This window comes from Mustela nivalis (assembly GCF_964662115.1).
Source record: "Mustela nivalis genome assembly, chromosome: X".
Taxonomy (NCBI): domain Eukaryota; kingdom Metazoa; phylum Chordata; class Mammalia; order Carnivora; family Mustelidae; genus Mustela; species Mustela nivalis.
The window spans coordinates 19,807,855-19,835,449 of NC_139040.1; the positions used below are offsets into that span (position 1 = coordinate 19,807,855).

At 39.3% G+C, this 27,595-nt stretch overlaps 1 protein-coding gene across 8 annotated transcripts in view; it reads right to left on the reverse strand.

The window, feature by feature from the left end:
• SLC25A14 (solute carrier family 25 member 14) overlaps positions 1-27,595 on the reverse strand; it is a 57,303-nt gene that overhangs the window by 11,129 nt on the left and 18,579 nt on the right. For 4 of the 8 annotated variants that reach the window (XR_014307217.1, XR_014307218.1, XR_014307219.1 and 1 more), the window contains exons 8-9: positions 25,688-25,812; positions 24,120-24,255 (exon numbers count right to left, since the gene is read on the reverse strand). Coding sequence is in view for 5 of the 8 variants with exons in the window: in XM_082717718.1 (XP_082573844.1) it covers positions 24,120-24,255; positions 25,688-25,812 (261 nt within the window). In the remaining 3 variants the exon portion in view is untranslated. Of the gene's footprint in view, positions 1-16,137; positions 16,588-17,484; positions 17,614-19,918; positions 20,364-24,119; positions 24,256-25,687; positions 25,813-27,595 lie in introns of those variants that run through there. The other 4 variants (XM_082717717.1, XM_082717720.1, XM_082717719.1 and 1 more) reach the window with 3 other exon arrangements.

Genomic DNA, 27,595 nt, shown 5'->3' on the forward strand with positions numbered 1-27,595 from the left:
GAAGAAAGAGGCAAAAGGGGTCAGGACGAAGAAAGGCACTGCTAAGCTCTCCACAGCTCGGACTCAATTTTTCCCTCTGAGCTTGACCTTCTTAAATCCTCATTTTCCTAAGAAACTCAGTGGCATAGGAGGATGCCTCCAACATATCCCAGGAGACCAGCTGAGGAAGCAGTGTCTCCTCCTGCTTTCTGTGGGTATAGAAAATGACTGTTGGCAGCCAGAAATTATGTCCAGGCTCCCTCTGGGCAACCCCAGCAGCAGCAATTCAAGAGCAGAGTAGGGAAGAAACCTGGGAAATATCGTCAGTCTCCCTGAGCTTCCCTGTAACCCCTTCTTAATCTCCTGGTCTCCACGTAGATTCCTAGAAAGTTTGCCTCTTAAGGCCCTCAACTAGATTATCTCCTAGAAAGCTGCTGAGTGGACAACCGAAGACAAGAAGAAACCAAGAGAGAATGGATTAAATCTGTCTGGGATTTGGTGCCAAAATAACCTTGGAAGGTTAACCCCTTGATATGTCTACACTGATGGCCTGAGGAGGCATTTGAAATCAGTGTGTACAGGTCAATGTCAAGAGGCCCAAGAAATTCATTTTTCATTTAAATCTGAAACTATAATGTTCGGAACGAGCACAAAATCTGGCCATCCTCCTCTCTGCAGGATGGCACCACACCATGATGTCTTGCACTTGGGTTTTAATTCCCCTTCAGTCTTGGATTAACTCCCACCTGGCTTCCCTCAGTTGTTTGGAGGTTAATGATCCTTCCTTTCCATTTCCATATTCCGGAAAATTCCCTTCTATTTTCACCCTCTGTCTTCAGCACAAATGGCCGGTTGCTCGCTGACCTATTCTAATACACACCAACTCTCCTTTGGTAGATTTTTTTTTTGCAGTTGCTCTGTTTACCACTCCAGCCCAGAGGAGGATCATATGTGCCTTCACCACAGCAGGCTTTATGCTCCTACAACTGAAGAACTTTTTGGCTTTCAAGTGGCTGATGGACTCCAATGCACTCTGAAGTGCTGAGCACCCAGCAAGTGTCATTTATGCCAGCAATAAGGCACTCTCTTGGGTTGGGTTAGGAGTTACTGGGAACTATGTAAAACACAAATAGCAACTGGGTTTGGGGACAAGATGGGAAGCTGGCTTCCTCCTTACTGGTGGTTCAAAGCTTAATTTCCTAGCCTTGCTGCAAAAGACTGATCTTGCCAAGTTAACACAAGCAAAGTGGAATGGAAATTAGTTACAGGAGAAAGGCAGGAGCTGAGGGGAAGCTAGATGACTGCTGTGTTGTTAGGTTCAGTGTAAGAAACCGTCCCTGGGAGGCAATATGCTGAGTAGAAAACTCACAGGCTTTAAAGTCCAATAGACCAGTGTTGAAATTATGATTCAGTTGTTTAAACTGTCAAAGTTACAGTTTCCTCATTTGCAAAACCGGGGTAATAATGCCTACCTTATATGATTTTAGAAAGGATTAGCTTGGATAATGTATGAGAAAATGCCTAAACTACAGCAGATAGTTAGTACTTAGAGAATGTTCTCTTCCTCATCCTTAAAAATCCTGAAGAATAAAGAAAAAACCTGGAGAATAAAATATTCAGCTGACCAATTTAGGGAGTCTGTCCTATCTATAGATATTATGGTCTCCAGGACATGGACACTTGGGCTCCAAACTGAATTCCTTAACCCCTGAATGTTTTTGATAATGAGTGATGAAAGAGGACTCAGGTTGAAAAGACAAATAGCAAATTTAATACCTGAGCAGGATCAAGAAACAGCAGATACAAACAAGGCACTATTATCACACACTGGGGTTTAAGAGTAACTCTTATTATGGACACAGTATTTAATAAGCCACCAAGAGCAGAGATACAGAATGCTATGCAATGCTCTTTGACACAGGCTCCAGCAGAGAGAAAGGAATGTGTTGGGGAGGAAACATTTAGATTTCATTCATGCATTTGATATTGTCTCCTGGTGGACTTGGAAAGAAACCAGATCCTGTTTAGCAATTTGATCAAAATAGCCAAAAGATATTACAACCTTGAAGGACAGAATATAGGTCAATCAGTCTCATTTATAATTACCATAAAGAGCTTGTGAATTGGTTATAAAAACTGTGATATGACTAAGTTTTCTACTACTTCCCTGGATAGCTGACATTATGCACAGCACACCTGTTTCAGAGTACTACTCTCAAGAACATAAGAACACACAACCCTCTGTTCAGGGGCATTTTGAGTGGTCTCACAAGAGTTATAGGCTGGTTGCCCTGATCTACCAAATGCTCCCACTTGTCTAAAAAGCCCATCTCTGAGAGTTGGCCTTAGGATATCTTCTCCCCATATGGAAAAGCATTTACTGATTCAAATGGAAAATGAACTCATGACTTTGATTTCATTCACACTTGCTCAGTCAGTGGCCAAACTGAATAGAGACCAATGAAAATAGCAGGCAGGAGATATATTTCAAGGGCACACACAGAATAAGAGGAAACATGGTATTGACAGCTAGGCAACAAGAGCAACAATGGACCCAAGGCCAGACCACAATTCCATCCTCCACGTGCTTAATTTGTGACTCCTTCAGTACCTCCTATGCCATCCTTCAAACTGGTATGAAATCTTCTCCTTTTAATTAACAAATCTTCATTTGTTATTTTTACAGTCACATAAACTTGTTAATGTTACCTGCAAGTGTCAATGTTATTCATTCATTCACCTGTCCATCGGTCTACCTATTCCGCAAACATTTTTTAAGAGCTAGGTGCTAAAACTGCCCCAGCTTTGCTGGGATTTCTTTCAGAGATATGTAATATATGTATATATATGAGGTTCATTATTCCTTTTTGATTATAAAAATAATTTTCGTTCATTTCAGAAATTTTTAGAAAATACAGAAAATCATAAAGGTACCGATAACTGTTCCATCTAGAGATGATCACCATTATTCTCTATGTGTTTTCTTCACTTAATGTTATATTGTGCAAATTTTCCTATGTAATTAACTTTTCTTCAACATCATGACTTGTGGAGCCCCTGGGTGGCGCAGTTAGTTAAGCACCCAACTCGTGGTTTCAGCTCAGATCAAGATCTGAGAGTCTTGAGATTGAGCCCCGTGTTCCTCTTTGAGCTCAGAGAGGAGTTTCTCTCCCTTTGCCCCTCCTGATGTTCACTCTCTCTAAAATAAATAAACTAAATTTTTAAAAACCATGACTAGTAATGGTTGCATGTTATTTCAACATATGAGTATATAATATTCTAACCACTCCCCTATAGTTGTATATTTATTTCCAATATCTCACTGTTATAATACCACTATAAATACCTTTGACATATGTGCCTTCACCACAGCAGGCTTTATGCTCCTACAACTGAAGAACTTTTTGGCTTTCAAGTGGCTGATGGACTCCAATGCACTCTGAAGTGCTGAGCACCCAGCAAGTGTCATTTATGCCAGCAATAAGGCACTCTCTTGGGTTGGGTTAGGAGTTACTGGGAACTATGTAAAACACAAATAGCAACTGGGTTTGGGGACAAGATGGGAAACTGGCTTCCTCCTTACTGGTGGTTCAAGGCTTTGACACATCTGTTTAATTCCTTAGGATAAATCCTACAAATAAGTATTACTAGGTCAAGGAGCACTAAACATATATAAGAATTTTGATTCGTATTTTTGCTGGCACTTCTTAAAGTGTAAAGTTTGCCTAGGATATTTGCTAAGAGAAGTCAAGAGCGAGCCATGAATGAAAAGACCACACTGATATGAAGATCTCAAAGAAATAAACGTACATGGCTTCCTGAAGGCATAAACTATACCAGGGAGTTAACCAGTTGTTGTTGCTGCTTCCTTTTAACAAACGGAAGCTTATTGATCTGTCCTACTGCTAGAGTTAATCTGCACATTTAGAAATCTGGACTAGCGGGACACAGCAGTTGAAGAATAACTCTTAAACTGCAATATGACACTGTGTAGTATCCAGGTATCAATTTCAGTGTGCTTTCACTCTTCAAATTTTCTGAGTTAGTTGCTTTGTGCAACACCATAAAACGCTAAGTAGGCATGAGAATATGAAAACATAATCACATGGAGCCAGGAGAACCGTCGTGATGCACTTGAAGCCTTAAAGCCATAATTTTGCTGAGTTGCTGAAAGGGAAGATGTGCTCCACCTAATGAATCAACCCTGCAGTGTAAAGTGCATGAGCTTAACATGCTACTACCCAGCCATATGTTCACTGGATTTACAAGCTGTTGAGACCATAATCAGCTGCTGGGCTCAAAGAGCCCTCTCAGGAGGAGTCCTAGAAACAACCAATGCAGCTGTTAAGGGTCTCAGAGTCTGTTTTTTTTTTTTTTAAGATTTTATTTATTTATTTGACATAGAAAGAGCACAAGTAGGCAGAGAGGCAGGCAGAGAGAGAGAGAGAGAGGGAAGCAGGCTCCCCGCTGAGCAGAGAGCCCGATGTGGGACTCGATCCCAGGACCCTGAGATCATGACCTGAGCCGAAGGCAGCGGCTTAACCCACGGAGCCACCCAGGTGCCCCTCAGAGTCTGTTTTAATGCGCAAAGCAATTCCTGGTTCTTTAAAATGCCTCCTACACAATAGGGCAGGCAGGATCCATTTACTCCAGCACACTGGAGAGGACCAAAGTCATGTAAGACCAAGAGCCTGAGGAGGGTCTCTTTATTTGCTTAGGTTTATTTTTATTTGGTGCATGTTGCCCAAAAATCCGATTGAATCATATTTCCTATTTACTATAATAAATCCATTATTCAGTTCCATTTCTGTCTGGGTTGTGTTGACATTAAGGCATTAAAAAGCTGATAAACATGCTGAGATAACAATCGTTGGCCCAATAAAATGCCACACTGTCTTATAAAACTGTTCACCGTGCTTTTACCACTCATAATATTTTTGCACATTTGCCCACTGAGCCATTCAACAAATAGTAAAGCACTTTCTATAGAAAAGCAAACTGGTGTCATGTCATCTCGGAAGTGGTTTAAAAAGTAAGACAACTGGGGGGCACCTGGGTGGCTCAGACAATTGAGCACCCAACTCTTCATTTTGGTAGTCATGAGATCAAGCCTTGCATCGGGCTCTGCACTGGGTGTGGAGCCTGTTTGAGAGTCTTTCTCTCCTTCTCCCTCTGCCTCCCACCCCCTTTACTCGCATGCTTGCTCGTTCTCTCTCTCTCTCTCTCAAAAATTTTAAAGAAGTAAGAAAACTAAACCAAGAAATTATATCCAAATGGCTATGAGGTTATTTCAAGTGTGGATTATTTCATAATCCAAAATTCCAACTACCACTTTAAGATTACCAGGTCCCTTAGTATTTTTTTAAGGTTTTATTTTTATTTATTTGACACAGAGAGAGCACAAGCAGGGCGAGTGTCAGAGGGAGAGGGAGAAGCAGGCTCCCTGCTGAGCAGGGAGCCTAATGCAGGTCTTAGTCCCAGGAACCTGGGATCATGACGTGAGCCAAAGGCAGATGTTTAAGTGACTGAGCCACCAAAGGGCCCCTCTCTTAGTCATCTTAAGCAATGATGCATTAAATTGTTTTTCTTATTTGCTAAATAAATAGGAAAGACAAGGATGCAAAAAGTGTGTTTACAGTGACTTTGGCTCAGCCCAAAATACAACTGAATTCTGACACTGAGGAAGTTATTAGAGGAAAAAAAAAATCCTCTAGTGAAATCTCAGGAATTAATACAGAGTAGCTACTATGAGAAGATATTTGTTTTTTAAAAAAGCAATTTTATGACTTTAACTTACATGCAATATCCTGAAGAGGCTGGGCTAGCAAAAAATATTACCCCTTAAGTGATATACTTTAGTAAATAGAAAATAAGTATTTATAATCAGGTTTTCAGTAAGTTTAATAATTCCTCCCATAAATCTGTTTATAAGCCTAACACCACACTTTTTTGCATTAGAGAAAAGAGGGTGAGAAATCTAGCCCCATGTGCAAATTGTTCCATTCCAAACTAGTGAAATCTATATCAATAATTACAAGTTCTCCAATAAACAGTACAACATACAACAAAAACATGTTCCTGTGTGTATGGTGAACTGTGCTTAGACTGGAGACGGAAGGGATGGGTTCACAAGGAAGGAGGTTGTAGAGAAGAAAGGCCAACAGAGATAAGAAAGGGAAGTAGAAAGTAGAGAATAAGAGGAAAATTACATAATTGCAGTTACAGGTCTCCAGGAAAATAATTTAAAGCCAGTGTTACAATGAAGTATCAAAGAGTGACCCACCACAACAACCTATTGACCTTCATTCTCCCAGGGTGCTATAAAGATAGGGGAATTAATGAAATCAATATTCTTTACTGTGCACCTTCCATAAACTTTAAGTGACCCTGGACTAGGCTGAATCAGTACACCTCTAGCATAGTGACTACAAGCATGGGCTCATGAGCCAGACTGCCCAGGTTAGGATCCTGGGTCTGTCATTTCCTAGGAACGAAGTATTCTACCTTTCTGTACCTCCGTTTCTCATCTAAAAATAAGAATAGTAAGTATCTACCTCCTGGAGTGTCTGAAAGAATGTCAACAGTTTTATAAACATGATATACTTAGAACAGTATCTGACATAATAAAAGCCATATAAGTATTAGTTATTATCATCTGAGTTGCCTCATGCTTTAGCCTCTCAAAAGAAAGGGAAAAAATTTGAAAGTTTTTCATCTTACAGCTTACAGATTTTGCCCATCATTTTCTCTCTTCAAACCTGGGGTTTCTTGGTCAGAAATGTCAGTGGTTTGATCTTCAGGTTGCTGGTAACACAATGGATTTGCTCATTCTAAAGGAAAATACCCACGTGATCCTCCGGAGTTAATATGAATCAAACTTTATTTTGTTACCAAACAGCTTCATGGAAATTCCTCACTGGCCATCCTAATCAAGCTAAACCACATGCTAGGTTTTTAAAAATTTTATTGAGATGTAATTTACATACCATAAAGATCACCTGTGCAAAGCATACAATTCAATGTTTCCTAGTATATTTAGAGTTGTACAACCATCAACCATAATCTAATATTAGATCATTGCATCCCAAAATGAAACCTTGTACCCATTAGTCATCCTCCCCAATTCTCCCAGCCCTAGGAAATCACTAATTTGCTTTCTATCTTTATAAATTTGCCTATTCTGGACATTCTATTTAAAACTGGGATCGTCCCCGATATGAAGAGGTAGAGATGCAACGTGGGGAGTTTGGGGGGTAGGAAAACAATAAATGAAACAAGATGGGATCAGGAGGGAGACAAACCATAAGATACTCTTAATCTCACAAAACAAACTGAGGGTTGCGGGGAGTGGGGGGGAGCAGGGTAGGGAGAGGGTGGTGGGGTTATGGACATTGGGGAGGGTATGTGCTATGGTGAGTACTGTGAAGTGTGTAAACCTGGCGATTCACAGACCTGTACCCCTGGCGCTAATAATACATTATATGTTTATTAAAAAAATTTAAAAATTATTTTAAAAAACCAAACTGGGATTGTACAGGAGTAGCTCAGTTGGTTAAGCGTCTGCCTTTGGCTCAGGTTGTGATCCCGGGGTCTGAGGACTGAGCTCTGCATTGGGGTCCCTGCTCAGTGGGGAGTCTGCTTCTCCCTCTCCTTCTGCTCCTCCCCATGCCCCTCCCCATGGGCTCTGTCTCTCTAATAAATAAAATCTTTAAAAATAAATAAAACTGGGATCATACAACAGGTGGAGTTTTGTGTCTGACTTCCTGCATTTAACACGTTTTCAAGGTTCTGTCATGTTGTAGCAATGTGTCAGCCCTTCATACACCTCTTTACTGCTGAATATGCCATTGTATGGATATACCACATTTTGTTTATCCATTCATCAGTTGATAGATGTTTGGGTTGTTTCCATCTTTTCATTATTATGAATAATGCTGCAATGAACATGTACATGTATCTGAGTCCCTGTTTTCAATTCTTTTGGGTACAGAATTACTGGGTCTAATGGTAACCTATGTCTAACTTGAGGATGTGCCCAACTGTCTTCCAAAAGGGCTATGCCATTTTATAACCTCTCCTGCAATGTACGAGGTTCCAATTTCTTCACATCCTCGCCAACTCCTGTTATTGTCTGGCATTCTTTTTGATATGTTGGGCTTTTTATCTAGGAAAATCATTATTTCTCCTTCAAATCAGTGGTGCCTGCTCATCTTTGTGCTACACTCTTTCATTCTAGCATTTTTGAAAAAATAATTTGTTTTTTATTGATTTTAAAGACTATTTATTTATTTATTTGTTTATTTTGAGAGAGAGAGACCATGAGCAGGAAGGGAAAAGCAGAGAAAGGAGAAGAAGCAGACTCTCTGCTGAGCAGGGAGCGCGACGTAGGACTCCATCCCAGGGAACATGACCTGAGCCAAAGGTAGACAGTTAACCAACTGAGCCACTCAGGTGTCCCAGTAGACTTTGGTTTTTTGGGTTTTTTTTAGAAGATTTTATTTATTTATTTGACAGAGAAATCACAAGTAGGCAGAGAGGCAGGGAGAAAGGGGTGGGGGAGGCAGGCTCCCCGCCGAGCAGAAAACCTGACGCGGAGCTCGATCCCAGGACCCTGAGATCATGACCAGAGCTGAAGGCAGAGGTTTTAACCTACTGAGCCACCCAGGCACCCCAAGACTTTGTTTTTTTAGAACAGTTTCAGGGGGGCACCTGGATGGCTCAGTAGGTTAAAGCCTCTGTCTTTGGCTCAGTTCATGATCTCAGGGTCCTGGGATCGAGCCCCGCATCGGGCTCTCTGCTCAGCGGGGAGCCTGCTTCCCCCTCTGTCTCTGCCTGCCTCTCTGCCTACTTGTGATCTCGCTCTCTGTCAAATAAATCAATAAAATCTTAAAAAAAAAAAAGAAGAGTTTCAGGTTTACACATAAATTGAACTGACAGTACAAAGAGTTTGTCTTATTTTGTTTTTTGAAAAAGGGTTTTCATCCAGTCCTTAGTCCCTTTAAAGATTGTTTCCTTGTACTCACTAACTCTGAAATATTTCCCTCATCAGTCTACCTTCAAAAGACACTGGTGGGTCTATTTCATACCTGTTACATCCCTAAAAAGTTATTTTTCAATCAAAAATGGCAATTCAAATATACAATGGGGAGCTGTTACTTAAAGGAAGCCTATGGTGAATATTTTTGTGAAACACTGAATTCTTCATACATGCAAAATAATCCCTTTCAAATGTTCTTAGTAACAGTTAGACCCTTAATAACTCTCTGAGGCACCCTTACTGTAGTAGCCTGTTTCATTATAGTTTCACTACAGTCTTCAGTCAAAATACTCTATTCATCATATTGTTAACTGAACGGATACTGCATTAATCCATGACTAAGAATAGGATAGGATAATACACCTAAAATAAAAATAACAAATCAAGTTCTTTAATTTGAATCACCAACCTGAGATTATGGCTACTATAAAGGCATCAATCTTTAAAGCTTTGGTAATTTGGATAAAGAGATCATCAGCTGCAAACTCTTTTTCTTCAAATTTTACAATGAAAATAATTGGCCCTTCCTGCCCCTTTACTTGTTCTCTACCATGAAAATATTGTTTATTTTTAATATACTTCAGACTGGTTGTTAGTCATCACCAGTGTCCTCTGTGATGTCCTCCCCAAACTGTTTTATGCTAGACCGGCCCAGGCTCAGTTCTTGGACCTCTTCTCTTGCTACTGACACTCTCTTCGTGATTTCATTATCATGAAAGCGCCATCTATATGTTGATGATTTCCAAATGTACTTCCCTGGCCCATACCTCTCCCCTGAACTCCACAATTCTATGTCTCACTGCCTACTCCACATCTGTATTAAAATCTAGTAGGCAGGGGCGCCTGGGTGGCTCAGTGGGTTAAAGTCTCTGCCTTCGGCTCAGGTCATGATCCCAGGGTCCTGGGATCGAGCCCCGCATCGGGCTCTCTGCTCAGCAGGGAGCCTTCTTTCGCACCCCCTCTCTCTACCTGCCTCTCTGCCTACTTGTAATCTCTGTCAAATACATAAATAAAATCTTTTTAAAAAAATCTGGTAAACACTTCAAACTTAACATGTACAAGACAAAATTAGTACTTTTCTGACCAAAGCAAAAACAACCTGTTTCTTCCAGAGCCTTCTCCGTCTTCATGGCAATACTGCCCTTCTAGGGGCGCCTGGGTGGCTCAGTCAGTTGGGTGTCGGCCCTCGGCTCAGGTCATGATCCCAGGGCCCTAAGCTGGAGTCCTGTACTGGAGTCCTGCTCAGTAGGGAGCTTGCTTCTCCCTCCCCCTGCTTATGCTGTCAAATAAATAAATAAAATATTTTTTAAAAAAATACTGCCCTTCTAGAGACCCAGGCCTTGGAGTAATCCTTACCACTGCTCACTTTCTCTCTTACAACCCGTGTCCCATGCCCTAGTGGGTCATTATTTGCTCTTCTCCAAAATATATGAATTTCAACCACTTCTCACAGCCTCCACTGTTGCTACCCTCACCAAGCCACCATTACTTCTTGCATGAGTCATTAGACTCTCTGTAGACTATCACCTCAGAGCCTGTGCATTTGCCTTAACCCTAGATTGGCTCCTTTTCTCACCCCCTCTATAGACTTAAATTTGGCTTTCTCTGTATGTGACCTTGCCCAATATTCCTCCTCCCTTGCGTCATTTTTCTATAAATGATTTATCACCATCCAATAAACTATATATTTTACTCATTAATCTTTCTGTTATGTCTCCCTTCTGTACACAATAAGCTCTATGAAACGGATATATGTTTAATGAATGAGCATATAATCACTTAAAAAGATTAGGTATATTAGGGCACCTGGGTGGCTCAGTGGGTTAAGTATCCAACCCTTGATCTCAGCTAAGGTCTTGATCTCAGGGTCATGAATTCCAGCCCTGCGTTGGGCTCCCCACTGGGTAGTGGAGCCTACTTTACTATATAAAATAACAATAACAATAATAAATAAAAGATTAGGTGCATCTCCCTCCCCAAACACCTCTATTTACCCTTAATAACCTACTCTTTGGGGCGCCTGGGTGGTTCAGTGGGTTAAAGCCTCTGCCTTCGGCTCAGGTCATGATCTCAGGGTCCTGGGATCAAGTGCCGCATCGGGTTCTCTGCTCAGCAGTAAGCCTGCTTCCTCCTCTCTCTCTGCCTGCCTCTCTGCCTACTTGTGATCTCTGTCAAACAAATAAAATCTTAAAAAAATAACCTACTCTTTATCATCCCATCCTTATCTAGTAATTCAAAACTTGATTTCATTCCATTTAAATCCCACAGTATTTGTTTAATTTTTGCCATGTTTTGGGCATTTTATCAGATCTTTTCATACAGATAAATTCATTTTTTCATTTAACAAATATTTACTAAATACATATAACAGTGCTAGGCATGGAGAACACAGCAGTAAACAAAACCAGCAGAATCCCTATTTATTTTTTTTATTTGTTTTTTTTTTTCAGTGTTCCAGGATTGTTTATGCACCACACCCAGTGCTCCATGCAATACATGCCTTCCTTAATACCCACCACCAGGCTCGCCCATCCCCCACTCCCCTCCCTTCCAAAACCCTCAGTTTGTTTCTCAGAGTCCACAGTCTCTCATGCTGCATCTCCCCCTCTGATTTCCACCAATTCACTTTTCCTTTCCTTCTAGAGAAGGAAAGTATCCCTATTTTAATGGAGCTTATAGACTAATGGGAGATGCTGATATTAAATAATAACTCAAATAATAGTATGTAGTTATAAATATGTGATATAAGAAATTATAAAGAAGAAAGTTATTTAGATTGGTAGAGAGAAAATCAATGTAAGGTTTTCCCACAGGAGTAACATTTAAGCTGAGGTAAATAGAAAACCAATTTCCAATATACCTTTCAGTCTATACCCTTGTGAAAAAATGGCTTCCTTTTTGCTCATCTTTTCGGGAATGAGTAGAGTATCTGACTAGTATGGTAGTCTTAAAAAGTATATATACACAATGGAATATTATTCAGCCATAAAAAAGAATGAAATTTTGCCATTTGCAACAACATGGACGGAGCTAAAAAGTATAATGCCAAGCGAAATCAGTCAGTCAAAGACAAACACCATATGATTCCACTCATACGTGAAATTTAAGAAACTAAACAAATGAACAAAAGAAAAAACAAAGAGACAAACCAAGGAACTGACTCTTAACTACAGAGAACAAACTGATGGTTACCAGAGGGGAGGTGGCAGAATGGGTGGATTAGGTGATGGGGAGTAAGAGTACACTTATCATATGAGTAATGAGCAATGTATAGAATTGTTGAGTTATTGTATTGTACACCCCAAACTAATATAACACTATATGTCAACTCTCTTGAAATTAAAGTTAAAAACTTTTTGAAGTGACAATTGACAGAGGAAAAAATAACAACAATGAGATACCACTACACACCTATAAAAAATGGTCAAAATCAAAAACACTGACACCACCAAAAGCTGGCAAGGATGTGGAGAAAGAGGAACTCTCGTTCATTGTTGGTGGGAATGCAAAACAGTACAGCTACTATTGGAAGACAGTTTGGCAGTTTCTTACAAAACTAAACTTACTCTTATAATACCATCCAGCAATTGTACTCCTTGGTTTTTACCCAAATGACTGAAACTTGTATCCACACAAAAACTTGCACATGAATATTTATTTATAACAGCTTTGTTCATAATTGCCAAAACTTGGAAGCAACCAAGATATGTTTTAGTAGGTAAACGGATAAATACACTGTGGTACCTCCAAAAAAAAAGAAAAAGAAAATGAACTATCAAGCCATGAAAAGACAAGAACTTAAGTGCATATTACTGACTGAAAAAGCCAATCTGAAAAGGCTACATACCAACTGTATGACACTCTGGAAAAGGCAAAAACATAGAGATAATAAAAGGATCCGTGGACCACAGGGGTTAGGGGAGAGGGAAGGATGAATAGGCAGAGCACAGAGGACTTTTTGGGCAGTGAAATGATTCTGTATGATACTATAATGGTGGAAATATGTCATACGTTTGTCAAAACCCACAGAATGCACAACCCCAAGAGTGAATCTTAATGTACATGATGGTTTTGGGGTGATAATAACATGCATTGTAGATTCACTAACTGTAATAAATGAATCACTCTGGTGATGAATTTCAATGGGGGGAAGCTGTGCATTGTGTAGGGGTAAGGGTACACAGGAAATCTCTGTACCTTCCACACAATTTTGCTGTGAACCTGAGACTTCTCTTAAAAATAAAGTCTATTAAAATTATTTTTAAAAAGGTAGTTTTAAACATTCGGGTGCACGTGCCCCTTTGGATCACTACGTTTGTATCTTTAGGGTAAACACCCAGTAGTGCAATTGCTGGGTCACAGGGCAGTTCTATTTTCAACATTTTGAGGAACCTCCATGCTGTTTTCCAGAGTGGCTGCACCAGCTTGCATTCCCACCAACAGGGTAGGAGGGTTCCCGTTACTCCGCATCCTCGCCAGCATCTGTCATTTCCTGACTTGTTTATTTTAGCCATTCTGACTGGTGTGAGGTGTTTATAGCAGCAATGTCCACAATAGCCAAACTATGGAAAGAACCTAGATGTCCATCAACAGATGAATGGATCAAGAAGATGTGGTATATATACACAATGGAATACTATGCAGCCATCAAAAGAAATGAAATCTTGCCATTTACGACAACATGGATGGAACTAGAGCGTATCATGCTTAGCGAAATAAGTCAAGCAGAGAAAGACAACTATCATATGATCTCCCTGATATGAGGAAGTGGTGATGCAACATGGGGGCTTAAGTGGGTAGGAGAAGAATCAATGAAACAAGATGGGATTGGGAGGGAGACAAACCATAAGTGACTCTTAATCTTACAAAACAAACTGACGTTTGCTGAGGGGAGGGGGGTTGGGAGAAGGGGGTAGGGGTTATGGACATTGGGGAGGGTATGTGCTTTGGTGAGTGCTGTGAAGTGTGTAAACCTGGCGATTCACAGACCTGTACCCCTGGGGATAAAAATACATGTTTATAAAAAATTTTAAAAAAATGTAATGCTTTGATACATAACCCCAGATGAATAAGTAGAATTTGGCCTCCATATTTAGGTGTAGTGTTATAATAATAACCATAATACACACACACACAAAAGGTAGTTTTAGACTGACAGTTAAGAAAGCACTATGGAGTGGTAGAATGAAACAAGAAATCTGAGAACTATGCTAGTCTCAATCTGCCACAATCCAGTTATGTGACTTAGGACAAATTGTCTTCATTTTTGTGGACCATATTTTATCTATCTGTACATAAAAAGGAGTAGTTTCAGTGGGTCTTAAACTTTTTTGGGCTGCTCCCCTCTAGGCTACCCTCCACAATAGGGTTATCTTCCTAAAAATTAAAGGTTGGTTATATTATTCCCCTATTTTAAACTTTTGCCTCTCCTTCACCTCCAGGATAAAAAAGTCAAACTCTTTACTAGTGCATATAAAGATCCCTCATAATTTGACCCTTTTGGTCACACTATTCGTGTTTCATTTCATGCCAGCCCACAGTTCTGTACAAGTTCCCAAAGTGTAGTCCAAAGACTACCTGTATCAAGTACTTTTGATGAAAGCAAATGCCTTTGCGCCAAATAAGGTTAGGATCTCAGGCAATGAAATGTAAAAATCTACATTTTCACAAGATCTCCAGAGGATTCTGCCTCATGCAGCATTTGAAAACCACTGCCCTACATTTTAGCTACACTGAACTTTCCCCTATTTCCCCACCTGAAATGTCCTTCCCTGCCTTATCCACATGGGCTATTTACCTCAAATGTCATCTCTGCTATGAAGCCTTAGGCCAATCCCCTAGGTAACTGGCTGCTCCCTTCTCTGTTTCTAGCACTTTGTTCATCTTTCACATAGTACTTAGTACCTCCTATAATTATCTACTTACATATCTCTTTCTCCTATAATGCGAGCTTGAAAACAGAGACTATCTCTTAACTTACTTTTATATTCCCAGCAACTAGGACACACAATAAATGTTTGTTGAACGAATCAATGAATGGATAAAGATGAAGAGCTAAACTAGTCATTCCACAAATACTTTTTAATTTTTTAATTTAAATTTAATCAATTAACATACAGTGCATTACCAGTTTCAGAGGTCGAGTTCAGCGATCCAGCAGTCTTATATAATACCCAGCGCTCACAACATCACACGTCCTCCCCAATGTCCACTACCCAGCTACCCCATCCAGCAGCCCTCCTCTACAGCAGCCCTGTTTGTTTCCTATGATTTTTAAATTTTTTTATTTAAATTCAGTTAGCCAACATATAGTACATTAGACTCAGATGGAGTGTTCAGTAATTTGTCAGTTGCATGTAACACCCAGTGCTCATCCTATCACATACCCTCTTTAATGCCCATCACCCAATTACCCCATTCCTTACCACCTCCCCTCCAACAACCCTCAGTTTCCTAGAGTTAAGAGTCTCTCATGGCTTGTCTCCCTCTCGATGACTTCCCATTCAGTTTTCCCCCCTATTACCCTATGGTCCTCTGCCATTTCTTATATTCTACCTATGAGTATGTTTCCTATGATTAAGAGTTTCTTATGGTTTCTCTCCCTCTATGATTTCACCTTTATTTTTCCCCCCTTTCCCTATGATCCTCTGTTGTGTTTCTTAAATTCCACATATGAGTGAGATCATATGATAATTGTCTTTGACTGACTTATTTCATTTAGCATAATAACCAATACCATCTAGCTCCATCCACAAATATTTGAATGCATACAATGTGCTAGGCACTGTTCTAGTACAAGAAAGTAGCCAAAAGTTTTTGCCTATAAGAAAAATTAAACCTTGCATACAAGGTTCTATTTTAAGCCTCTTTTTACACTTTATCTGTAGGAACTTCTAAATGAGCCACTTTATTCATACTTAGAAAAGAACCATTTACCAAATGTTTATAAGTAAGTAGCATTACAACAAGTGACAGTGGGAAAACACGATGGACTTTGTCTATACCCATAAATGCGCTTAAAGAGTCCAGACTCAATTTCATAGTAACCTTTAACAGTTTCTGGAGAATGTAACTTAAATAGCTGGCAAAGGAGAAAGAAGTAAATGAAAACAAAGCCAAAGTGATTCTGCCAATAAATACTTTAATGAGAACCGAGGTCTGAAACATACATAGCAGTAACTGCCCTGGCCTATGCCTTCTGCTATAGCCCAAGTCTGGGGCTAACCAACTACATTTAACCAACATTTGAAAAGAAGGCCATGTTGAATGTCATCCATCAGTATCCATCTTCACAGAAGATACCAATCTGGGGCCAGAGTCTCAATGTTAACACTTCCTCTCAGGGAAAAGTTAACATGGTAACACAAACACATGAACAATTCTGAACCATCCTATGGTTCTTCCACCAGGAGGTTCCTAGGAGACCAGTGGTTCAGTAAACACAACTTTTTGTCAAAATACATTAGAACACGGAAAAAGGGAAAAGAGTAGAAAGGCTGGCAGGGCTTGGCTCACATTTAATTCAGTCCTTAGATCTGAAGCCTCTTGAGCTGCTCGTATGTAATAAAAAACTGAAGAGTAAGTCATGGAAGATCATTGGATTGATAATGAAAACCTAAGTTCTAAAATTGTATATTACATTCTCTTACATTGAGGTATTTAGTCTGTGCTCTTTTGGGTTGCACTTGCTTAAGTCTTTTTAAAAACAATATCTGGCAAATCAAGAAGGTGCTGAGTTTCTACCATGTCCCAATTATGATTTAGCATGTAGCAATAAAAACAGATTAAAACTAACATACTTATCATCTTCAGGGGCAAACAGGCCACACACACAAACACACACACACACACACACACACCACCACCACCACCCCGAAGAACATTAATGGTAACCTATAATTCAATGCTAAGAGTAACTTACAGACTTTAGGTGATTAGATCAATCCCAAGGAGGAAGAAGAGATACTATCTCCCTCAATCTACAGTCTCCACAACAGCAAGGAACTACTTTTCAACCCTGCAATACTCACCACTATACACACAAACTACACACAATATCCAATTAATCTCTGCACAAAAGAGGCACTCAAACACAACTACAGAAAGGAGATCCACGCATGAGTAAAAGAGCCCTACTGGTTTGAATTCCTTCACTCTAAGAGTGTTTTCTGTCTTATTATTTCCTCAGTTATTTTGGTCCCATAATTAGGAGTAGGAAATATGGACCACCTCAGCATGTACTTTCCTTGGAAAAATCCCAACAGGACTTCCAAAAACTTAACCCCCTTCCAGATTTGGTCGTATGTGTTTTGTTTTAAAGAGGAAATTTTGGTACATCTTTTCTGCTGCCTTTAGTTTGTACTGGACTCCAGCTGAAAGCCATTTCTCTACTTAGTTCCACCCTCAATGGTCATAATTAGAAAGCCTGAGTTTCTCACTTGACTAAAGGTGTCAATAATCAAATTTACCTGGGAACTTGAAGCATCTGCTGTCATTCTCATATTCTAAAAGGATACAATGATGTTCCAGGGTCCAAGTCGAAGCCAGTTTGGCCAAAATCCTTTATAGAGTGCAAAAAATCCCTCATGTTTCCACATCTGAGGGATATAATAAAAAGTAGAGTGAATTCCCCTATTTACATCTGACAATTACTTTTATTTTAGTATTCCCTTTCCATGTCCCTTTCCAACAACTTATAGCTCCATGAATGCTGTTTTTCTAAAGACATACATTTTGAATTCATATATACTCTAAATCTACCTACTCATTCAACAAAGATTTAAGCACCTTCCAATACAAGGTCCTCTTTCTTGATGTTTACTATATACTCTTCTCTGGTTTGCTATCATTACTATTTGAGCAATATTATTACTATTATTATTACTATTACTATTATAGTAAACCAGAGAAGTACCTGTGGTAGCCAGCCTCCAAGATGACCCCAGTGGAAGCCACCACCAGTTATTCACACCCCTGTGTTCCCCCTCCCACAAAATCCCAGGAGAGGTCTATGTCACCAAGAGAATACAGCAGTAGTCTGTCACCTCCATGTCGTGTTGTAAAAAAGATGTTGCATATCGAAAAGCCTTCTGCTTCTTTTTCTCTCTTAAATTGTTCACAGTAGAGAAAGCCATGAGGAGAGGCCCAAATGGTGAAAAAATAAGGCTTCCTGCTAATAGCCACATGGGATCTCTGAAGCAGATATCCCAGCTTCAGATGGCTGCAGCCCTAGCTTGACATGTGACTACCATCTCATGAGAGAATCTAAGCTGAAATCACTGAGCTAGGTTGCTTCTGAATTCCTGACCCACAGAACTGTGAGATAATAAATATTTATTATTTTAAGGCACCAACTTTTGGAGTGATATGTTATACAGGAAGAGAGAACTTATACAGCCCCTGACCTCATGGAGTGCACAGTCCAGCAGAGCTTACAAACAAATACACAGATTGATGTATATTATATTCATAAATGATAGCTGCTAGTAGGAAAACGGAAGTAGGGTAAGGGAATAGGGAGGTGGGCAAGTCACTATCCTTCAGTTTCATCAGAAACATGGACCACCTCATGTAAATGCTTTCAGGATTACAGGAGGAACAATGCGAGTTGCTTTGACTTTAGGCTTCCTGTTTTATACAGTGGGAAGCCCTACACATACCCACTGAGTGGTTGTTAAAATTAAATGACAAATTATGCACACCAAAGGTCATAAACTGGTGGTTTATGCTGAATTCAGTCAACAGAAACAGTTCCTATTTAGTGGACAATTCTGAAATATCTATTAAGTAACTCCCATATGTTAGGCACTACGTCATTGAACATGTCATTCTGCCCTTCTACTGGTGAAGTAAAATCCACCACTATACTAAGAAATGGATATATTTGGATAAGACAATAATATGAGAATCCAAACTTATAAATATCCCCTATCTCATCCTATAGATCAAGAATACTCAAGATAATCATCTTTATTAACCACTTTCTTGAGCCAACAGTAAGAGGATAAGGGCACTTTTGATAGAAACAGAGTGGTAATATGCCTCCCCCCAATGGATTACCAGCAAATGCTGAAGGTCTTAGACCAAAATTAACGTTGGAAATTGTCAAATTCAGTCAAAGTAAAGCCCAGATGAAGATAACCTAGAATTAGACTACTAAAATGGCAAGGGACCTTAGAGATACAATCCAATATAATAAATATAATTAATTTATATATTGAATTATAAATAGTGTCACTTTCCTGCCTGATGCTCTCCAATGGCTTCCCTGTGGATTTCATTCTAATTGTACATTTTCTTTGATGACCTGTAGCATCCTACATGATTCAGCCTCTGCCAGTCTCTCCAGTTTCATTTCTTGCTACTCTCTCTTTCATTTACCACACTCAGCCACACCAGCCTTCTTTTTAACCCTTTACCACACTCAGACACACAGGCCTTCTTTTTAACCCTTAAATATATCCAGTTCATTCCCAACTCAGCCTTTGTACCTGTTCCCTCTTCATGAAATGTTTCTCTCTCTGATTTTCATGTGGCCACCTTCTTCTCATCATTCAGACCTCTGCTCAAATGTCACCTCCTCCCAGCCTTTTCCTGGCTAGCCTAGCTGAAGAAGTTCCCCACCGTCATTACCAAGTCACTGTGTCATGCTCTGTTAATGTCTTCATAGCATTTACTTCTTCCCGAAATTATATTATTATTTGTGTGTTTATCTATCTCCCTCAACTAGAATATGGTCCCCAGGACAAGAGTAACTACGTTTGTCTTGTTCACTATTATATCCCTACCAACTAACACTGTCTACCACAAGAAAATTTCTAATAAATACCTATATGAGTATTTGTTGAGTAAATGAACATACAAACACAGTGAGGATCTCTAACACTCCCATGAGCCATACGAATCTTTAAAATGCTCCAAAATAGTGACCAACTCCTTTAGAACATTAGGACTGGAGGGTCCACTTTTGGGCTTCAGGCAGTTGTGTGAAAACAAACAAGAAATTCTGTAGATGACAGAGACAACAGACTACTTAGTAAAGTTTTGCATCCATTCAATAAATAATTTGCTGGGGATAAAGTGATTAAGATGCACACAGCTCTGCCTTCATGGAACTTATTGTCTAGGGGACAGACAGACATTAAAAGCAATTACAATAAAATGTAACAAGTGTAAATAAATGTGATATAATCATACAATGGAGGATTATCCAGGCATAAAAAGGAAAAACACAATGATAAACACTACCACGTGAATGAACCTTGAAACATAATAAGTGAAAGGAGCCAGTCAAAAAGGTCACATATCCTATGATTCCAGTTATATGAGACATCCAAAATAGGCAAACCTACAGAGATAGAAAGTAGATTAGTGGTATCTTAGGACTGGAAGGGAGGGAAAAGGGGGGTGATAACTAAAGGGTACAAGGTTTCTTTTTGAATTCATGGAAATGTTCTAAAATCAACTGTGGTAATGATGGTCACACATATCTGTGAATATACCAAAAGCCACTTTGCATAGGTAAATTTTATGATATGTAAATCTCAAAAAAAGATGTCTTAAAAATATAATAAATGTTGATAGAGCAAGTACAAGAAACTATGTACACAAAACTTAGTTCAACAGTCAGGGAAAGCCTTTATGAAAAAGTAATCTGATCTGAAGAATGAATAGGAGCTAGCCAAGTGAAAAGGATATTCAGGCTAGAGTGGAGGCATCTAACAAAGTATGCGGCATGGATGAAAACTTGGGAATGAAAGAAAGTCTACCAGTAGAAATTGTTCAAGCCATCTGGAATGTAAACAAAGGTAGCAGCAATAAAGCTGTAGAAGGAAAAATGGGTCAAATCATATAGAGCCTTGAATCAACCAGAGGCCATTCAAGGGTTTTAAGATAGAGATGACAGGATAAGATTTGCTTCTGTTTGTTTCTATGTCAGAGATGAATGCATAACTCCATTCACTAGTGCTCTGGGACTCTTACTGATGAAAAAATAAAGCATGATGTGATTACATATAATGACAATATCGAACAATCATTAAAAAGAATTTTAACAGCAAGTAAGTGAATGAGTGAGTAAATATAAGCAAAGTCCAATGCCAATATGAAAATATGTTTCTGCCAGTACAACACAACATGGTGGTTATAGTATAAACTTTGGAATCAAACAGACTCTGGTTTAAGTCCCAGATCTACCACTTATTAGGTATGTAATCTTGGGCAAATATTTAGCCACTCTGCTTATTCATAAAAATGGAAAATATATCTACTCCATAGGGTTGCTGTGAGTTAGAGGATATACCACAGTGTGTGGCACGTAATAAGCATTCACTAAATCCTACCTACTACTCTATTATTGTGCCTTATATCTATTCTTAACCAACCTTCCTGAAAGAGTATTTTACACTTGTCTACTTACCCTTCATTCCTCTGTGTTTATGCGTCTCTATGAGAAGTGTCACAAAGGCTGAAACTTTTTGTTCACCCAAACTGAACAGCACTTGGCACATATGACTCAAACATTTTTGTATTCAATGAATAATAAACACACTCTTCAATGCAATCTAGCTTTTGCAAACATCAACCCAACAACCTCCTCTAGAACATATTAAATCCAACAGATATTGTGTAGTTCTTATACTGTATCTCTCTGTTCCAGATGGCATTAAATAAGTACTCATCTCTTCTTGAAACTCATTACTCCCTTAACTTCCATGACTTCTAAGTTTCCTCATTATCTTTTGATGGTTATCTTTCTGTGTCTTTCCTAGGTTCCCTACCTGCCAAGCCCTTAGCAATTGGTATTCCTCAGTTGTTTCCTTGACCCTAATTTTCTCCCTATGCCACCAACTGTCAAGTGGAAGGATAAGCGTGGCAGAAAATAGTAAAGAGAGGCTTTTACCAAACTCTACTCCCCAGAGTCTAAGAATCACTTCCTCTGTGAATCACTATTAAAATCACTATTAATAGGAGTTCATAATACTCTAGAGTGTGCTAGAAAGGCAAAAAAGTTGGGAGCTCTTCTACCTTTTCTCCTTGGTCTTCCCCTACACAGGTAGGTAATATCAGTACACTACTGATTCCCCAGGCTCTTATCTATATCCCCAAAATCTCCCCTGAGTTAAGACCAAGATCTCCAAATAGATCCACTGGGTATTCCTCATGCCTTCAAAATAAGTGTCCCAAACTGTACTGTTTCCCAAAAAACCTGCTCCTCTTCCTGCGATGCCTCTGTCAACAAGTATCACCACATGCTCACCAAAACAAAACAAAACAAAAAACTGTGAAGTTATCTCTGACACCTCCTTATTCCCACACTCCCCTACACCCAGTCAATCGAATCCTGTTGACTTTATCAACTAAATTATTCTCAATTCTATCCCACTTTCTGTATCCCCACTATAATGTTCAAATTCAGGCTTCATTGGCTCTAATTTAGATTACTATAAAAACCCTTTAATCGGCTCCCTGTCTCTAAGTCAGTGTTTCTCAAAGTGTAGTACCCAGATTAGGAGCATCAGTATTTCCTGCAAACTGGTTCAAAATGCAAATTCTCAGATCCTACTCCAGACCTACTAAATCAGAATCTGGTGATGGGGCCTCTGGTGAAGGGTCCCAGCCAGCCATCTGCATTTCAAAAATCCCTCCAGGTAATTAGGTTGTATGTTAATGTCTTAAGAACCACTGCTCCAGGCATATCCCCTTACATTAATGACTTTTCACCTTAGGTGAACACTACAATCACCTGAGGAGTTTTTAAAAATACTTTCAACCTAGGTCCTACCTCCAGAAGTTCTGAGTTCATTGGTCTAAAAGGTAGACAGACACAGAGCTATGAAATTTCCACCAGGTGATTCCAGTTGTGCATGGACGACTGAGAACCACGGTCTCAGATCCAGTCTCTACAAAGCCAAAGTGATCTAAAATACAAATCTGACTTGATTAAAATCTTTCAATAGCTCATCAAATAAAAAGAAAAAAAGCCAAAGCACCTCAGCATAGCATTCAATATACTTTATAACCTAATTAACCCTTAGCCATTAACATGAGAAAAGCACTATAGTATAGATGTTAAAAATGCTGGTTTGAAGCCCGATGGGCTGAGTGGAAATCCCACTACTGTGAAACCTTGGGCAGGTTAGGGCTTCAGGATCTACTGCATCAGGTAACGATGAGGATTAAGTAAGTGAATATATGTAAGTCTCACTAGGACAGTTTCTGATATACAGTAAAGCATTGAATGGACATGAGTTACTATTATTCAAGATGCCACCACCTACAGGGAGCCTATCCTAAACTTCCAAATTAGACTAAAATTCCCTCCCATCGGTCCTTGAGTTTATCACTTACCAAGCTGTGTTAGTTATCTGTTTGTACACCTGCAGTACACCTGTATCTACTAAAATGGTGCCTGGTAGACAATAAATGGTTGTTAAACTGAACTGATAGCAGCAGAGAAACCATACGGAAATGTCATATTTTAGCTGCAAATTTGCCTTTTGTAGGATGATCACCAGGGATTACATAATACATTTAAGATACTTGGCTTCCTACAAACATAACAGCAGAAACTTTTCAAAGGCAAAGTGTAAACAACAGCACAATACTAAACTGAAATTGAGTACCGGATTTTCTATTACAAGGTTTCCATCTTGTCTGAAGCAGGCAAATGTAGGATAAGTTAAGTCCCTTCTATCAGTAATTCTACATGGTGCTATCAGTAAAATTATCATGTAGTCTCAAGCATTCAAACTGGAATAATAATATGAAGGATCAATATGTATCAGCAGATTGCCAAGGAGATAGCTTTTCTCCCTGGAAATTACTCTGAGAGGCTATTAAAAATATACATAATGATTGGGGAAGGTATGTGCTATGGTTGAGTGCTGTGAAATGTGTAAGCCCTGATGATTCACACACCTGTACCCCTGGGGCAAATAATACATTGTATGCTAATAAAAATAATATTAAAAAATTTTAAAAATTTAATATACATGATGATTCTTCCATCTTCAAAAGTATGCATAGCAACTAAGAATAAGGACTGAATGTCTGAGACATCAAAGAAAATTAAAAATGCAAACCAAGTCTACAGTGTGCATACCTTTAAAATTCCATCCAAAGTACCCTTGTAGAGGTCCACATGTCCCACAATTGCTCTCTGGTTCATCATGCGAGTTCGAACCACATCAACGGGATTGGAAGCCAGAGCCCCAGCCAACCCACATGTAAAGCTGGAACTAAAGGGGAGAACTTTAAGAGAGACTGCCTCACTTCCAACCATGACTAAACAGAAATTAAGCCAAACATAAACGCATAAATGTACAATGAGTCAGATTCATCAGATAAAACCTAGCACTTGCCCTTTCATTATAATCTAAAAAGAAATATTTTCTAAAGAAACATCACTCAAGCTGTGAATTGTGTAAGACTGATAAATCACAGACCTGTACCCCTGAAACAAATAATATATATTATATATTTTTTTAAAAAAAGAGAAACATCACTCAAAAGTTACCTCCATAGGATGCCTGGCTGGCTCAGTCAAGTAGATTATGCAACTCTTGATCTCCAGGCAGTAAGTTTGAGCCCCATATTTACTTAAAATCTTAAAAGAAAATCTTCAAAAAAAAAGTTAGGGGCACCTGGGTGGCTCAACTAGTTAAGCTTCTGACTCTTGGTTTTGGCTCAGGTCATAATCTCATGGGCTGTGGAATCAAGCCCCTGGGCTCCATGCACCGCAGGGATTCTGCTTGTTGATTCTCTCTATCTGCCCCTCCTCTCACTCACTCACTCACTCATTCACTCTCTTTCTCTGGAATGAATAGAAAAATCTTTTTTTTTTTTTTTTTAAAGTTATCCTAGGGGGCACCTGGGTGGCTCAGTGGGTTAAAGCCTCTGCCTTCAGCTCAGGTCATGATCCCAGGGTCCTGGGATTGAGCCCCACATCGGGCTCTCTGCTCTGCAGGGAACCTGCTTCCCCCTCCCTCTCTGCCTGCCTTTCTGCCTACCTGTGATCTCTGTCTGCCAAACAAATAAATAAAATATTTAAAAAAAAAAGTTATCCTCTTCACTTTTTAATCCAAAACTCAGCCTTTTTTGGGGGGGGGGGGGCAACTTTTAAGTCCAGCAAGATCCCTAAGCAAAAAGTACCACACATGTATTAGTTATATCAAGTTTTCATACCATAGCATCATACACCAAATGCATTTGAGCAGTAAAGTGTCACAAAAGTTGTAAGATGAAGAGAATGTAGGATGAGATTAGCAACAGTTTAAAGCCCCAAACTGTGGTTTTGTTTCACTGGCTCTATAAATTTTCACTTTTTTCTGATTCTCATTGAGAAAAGTTTGCTTTCTGATCCAAAATTAACCAAAGCAAACAACAGATAAGTTTAGATATAGAGACTATATATGAACAAATGAAAATCCTATAGACATCTGATATAGTTGTAATAGACACTGCTACCAAGTACCAAAGAACCCACAGCATCTGGGATCCCTATACAAGTACTGGAAGACCTGGAAGACTTGCAAGTTCTGGTGATAAGAAAGACAGAGGTATTTAGACCATCTGAACCCATTATTGATTCTATATAAGGACTTCAGTGAAAGATTCTTTTAGTACTCAAAATAATGGAAATACAGAATAAGTACAAAACATCACACTTACACAAAGTGAGTTAAAATCGTGTCTCCCATCACCCCTGACAAGATTAAGTGCTTCTTTGTAATATCATAGACTGGTAGCTCTACGCCCACAACGATGGCAGCCCGCTGAGCAGTTGGGACGACACCCTGTAAAACATAAGTGATATTACACACTAAAGAAATATACTAGAAGTGACATAAGTCTAAAAGTGAACAAAATAGGTTGGAAGTTGCAAAGTGACATAAAAATCCAAATCTCAAGTACAGAGATCATCATTTCAAATCAATGGCTAATAGTGTAACACTTAAAAATCCCAATTCACTGGGGTACCGGGGTGGCTCAGTGGGTTAAAGTCTCTGCCTTCGGCTCCGGTCATGATCCCAAGGTCCTGGGATCGAGTCCCACATCGGGCTCTCTGCTCAGCAGGGAGCCTGCCTCCTCCTCTCTCTCTCTCTCTCTGCCTGCCTCTCAGCCCACTTGTGATCTCTGTCAAATAAATAACAATCTTTAAAAAAAAAAAACCAATTCACTTATTGTACTAAAAATAAAATCATTGGGGCACCTGGGTGGCTCAGTCGTTAAGCATCTGCCTTCAGCTCAGGTCATGGTCCCAGGGTGCTGGGATCGAGCCCTGTATTGGGCTCTCTGCTGAGCAGGAGGCCTGCTGCTCTCTCTCCCACTCCCCCTGCTTGTGTTTCCTCTCTGGCTATATCTCTCTCTGTCAAACAAATAAAATCTTTAAAATAATGAAATAAAATAAAAACATTGATATGAAACCCCAAGCACAAGTAACAAAAGAAATGAAAATAAACTGGACTTCATCACAATTAAACACTTTTGTGATTCAAAGGATATCACTAAGAAAGTGAAAAGACAGCCCGCACAATGGGAGAAAATATTTGCAAGTCATATATCTGATAAGGAACTAGCAGACAGAATGTATAAAGAACTCTTACAACACAACAATAAAAAGACAAACAACCCAATTTTTAAAAGGGCAAAATATCTAAATAGACATGGCCCCAAAGAAGATACACAAATGGACAATAAGCATAATAAAAGATGTTCAACATCATCAGTCATTAGAAAAGGCAAATCAAAATCACAATGACATACTACTACACACCAGTAGGATGGCTATAATAATAATAATAATTGAAAAAGGTACTGGTGAGGATGTGGAGAAACCGAAACACTTATACACTGCTGGTGGACATGTAACATGAGGGCAGCCACTGGAAAACACTTTGAGAATTCCTCAAGGAGTCAAATACAGAATTACTATATGACTCAGCAGTTTCACACCAATTATTATTCAGCCATAAAAAAGAAACGAAGTACTGATAAATGCTAAAACACTGTTGAAACTTGAAAACAGTATGCTAAATGAAAGAATTCAATCACAAATGCCATATATTTTATGATTCTATGTATATGAAATGTCAGAAATGGCGAATCTAGAGAAACAGAAAGTAGGTTAGTGGTTGTCCAGGGCTGAGAGGGTTGGGGGACATGGCAGTGATTATTGATGAATATGGGTTTTCTTTTAGTGGTGATGAAAATGTTCTAAACTTACACATTGGTGATGGTTGGACAAGTCTGTGAATCAACTAAAAACCATTAAATTACACACTTCAAGGGGTACCATGCTAGCTTAGTTGAATGTCCAGCTGGATTGCAGCTCAGGTCATGATCTCAGGGCCATGAAATCAAGCCCTGTGTCTGGCTTCCTGCTCAGTGAAGAGTCTGTTTAAGATTCTCTCTCCTTCTCCCTCTGCCCCTCCCCCTGCTCACATGCTCACACACTCTTGCTTGCTCTCTTGCATGTACATGCACCTTGCTCTCCAAAATAAATAAATAAATCTTTAAAAATTAAATACTTCAAGATAGTGAATTTTATGGTATGCAAATTTTCTCAATAAAGATGCT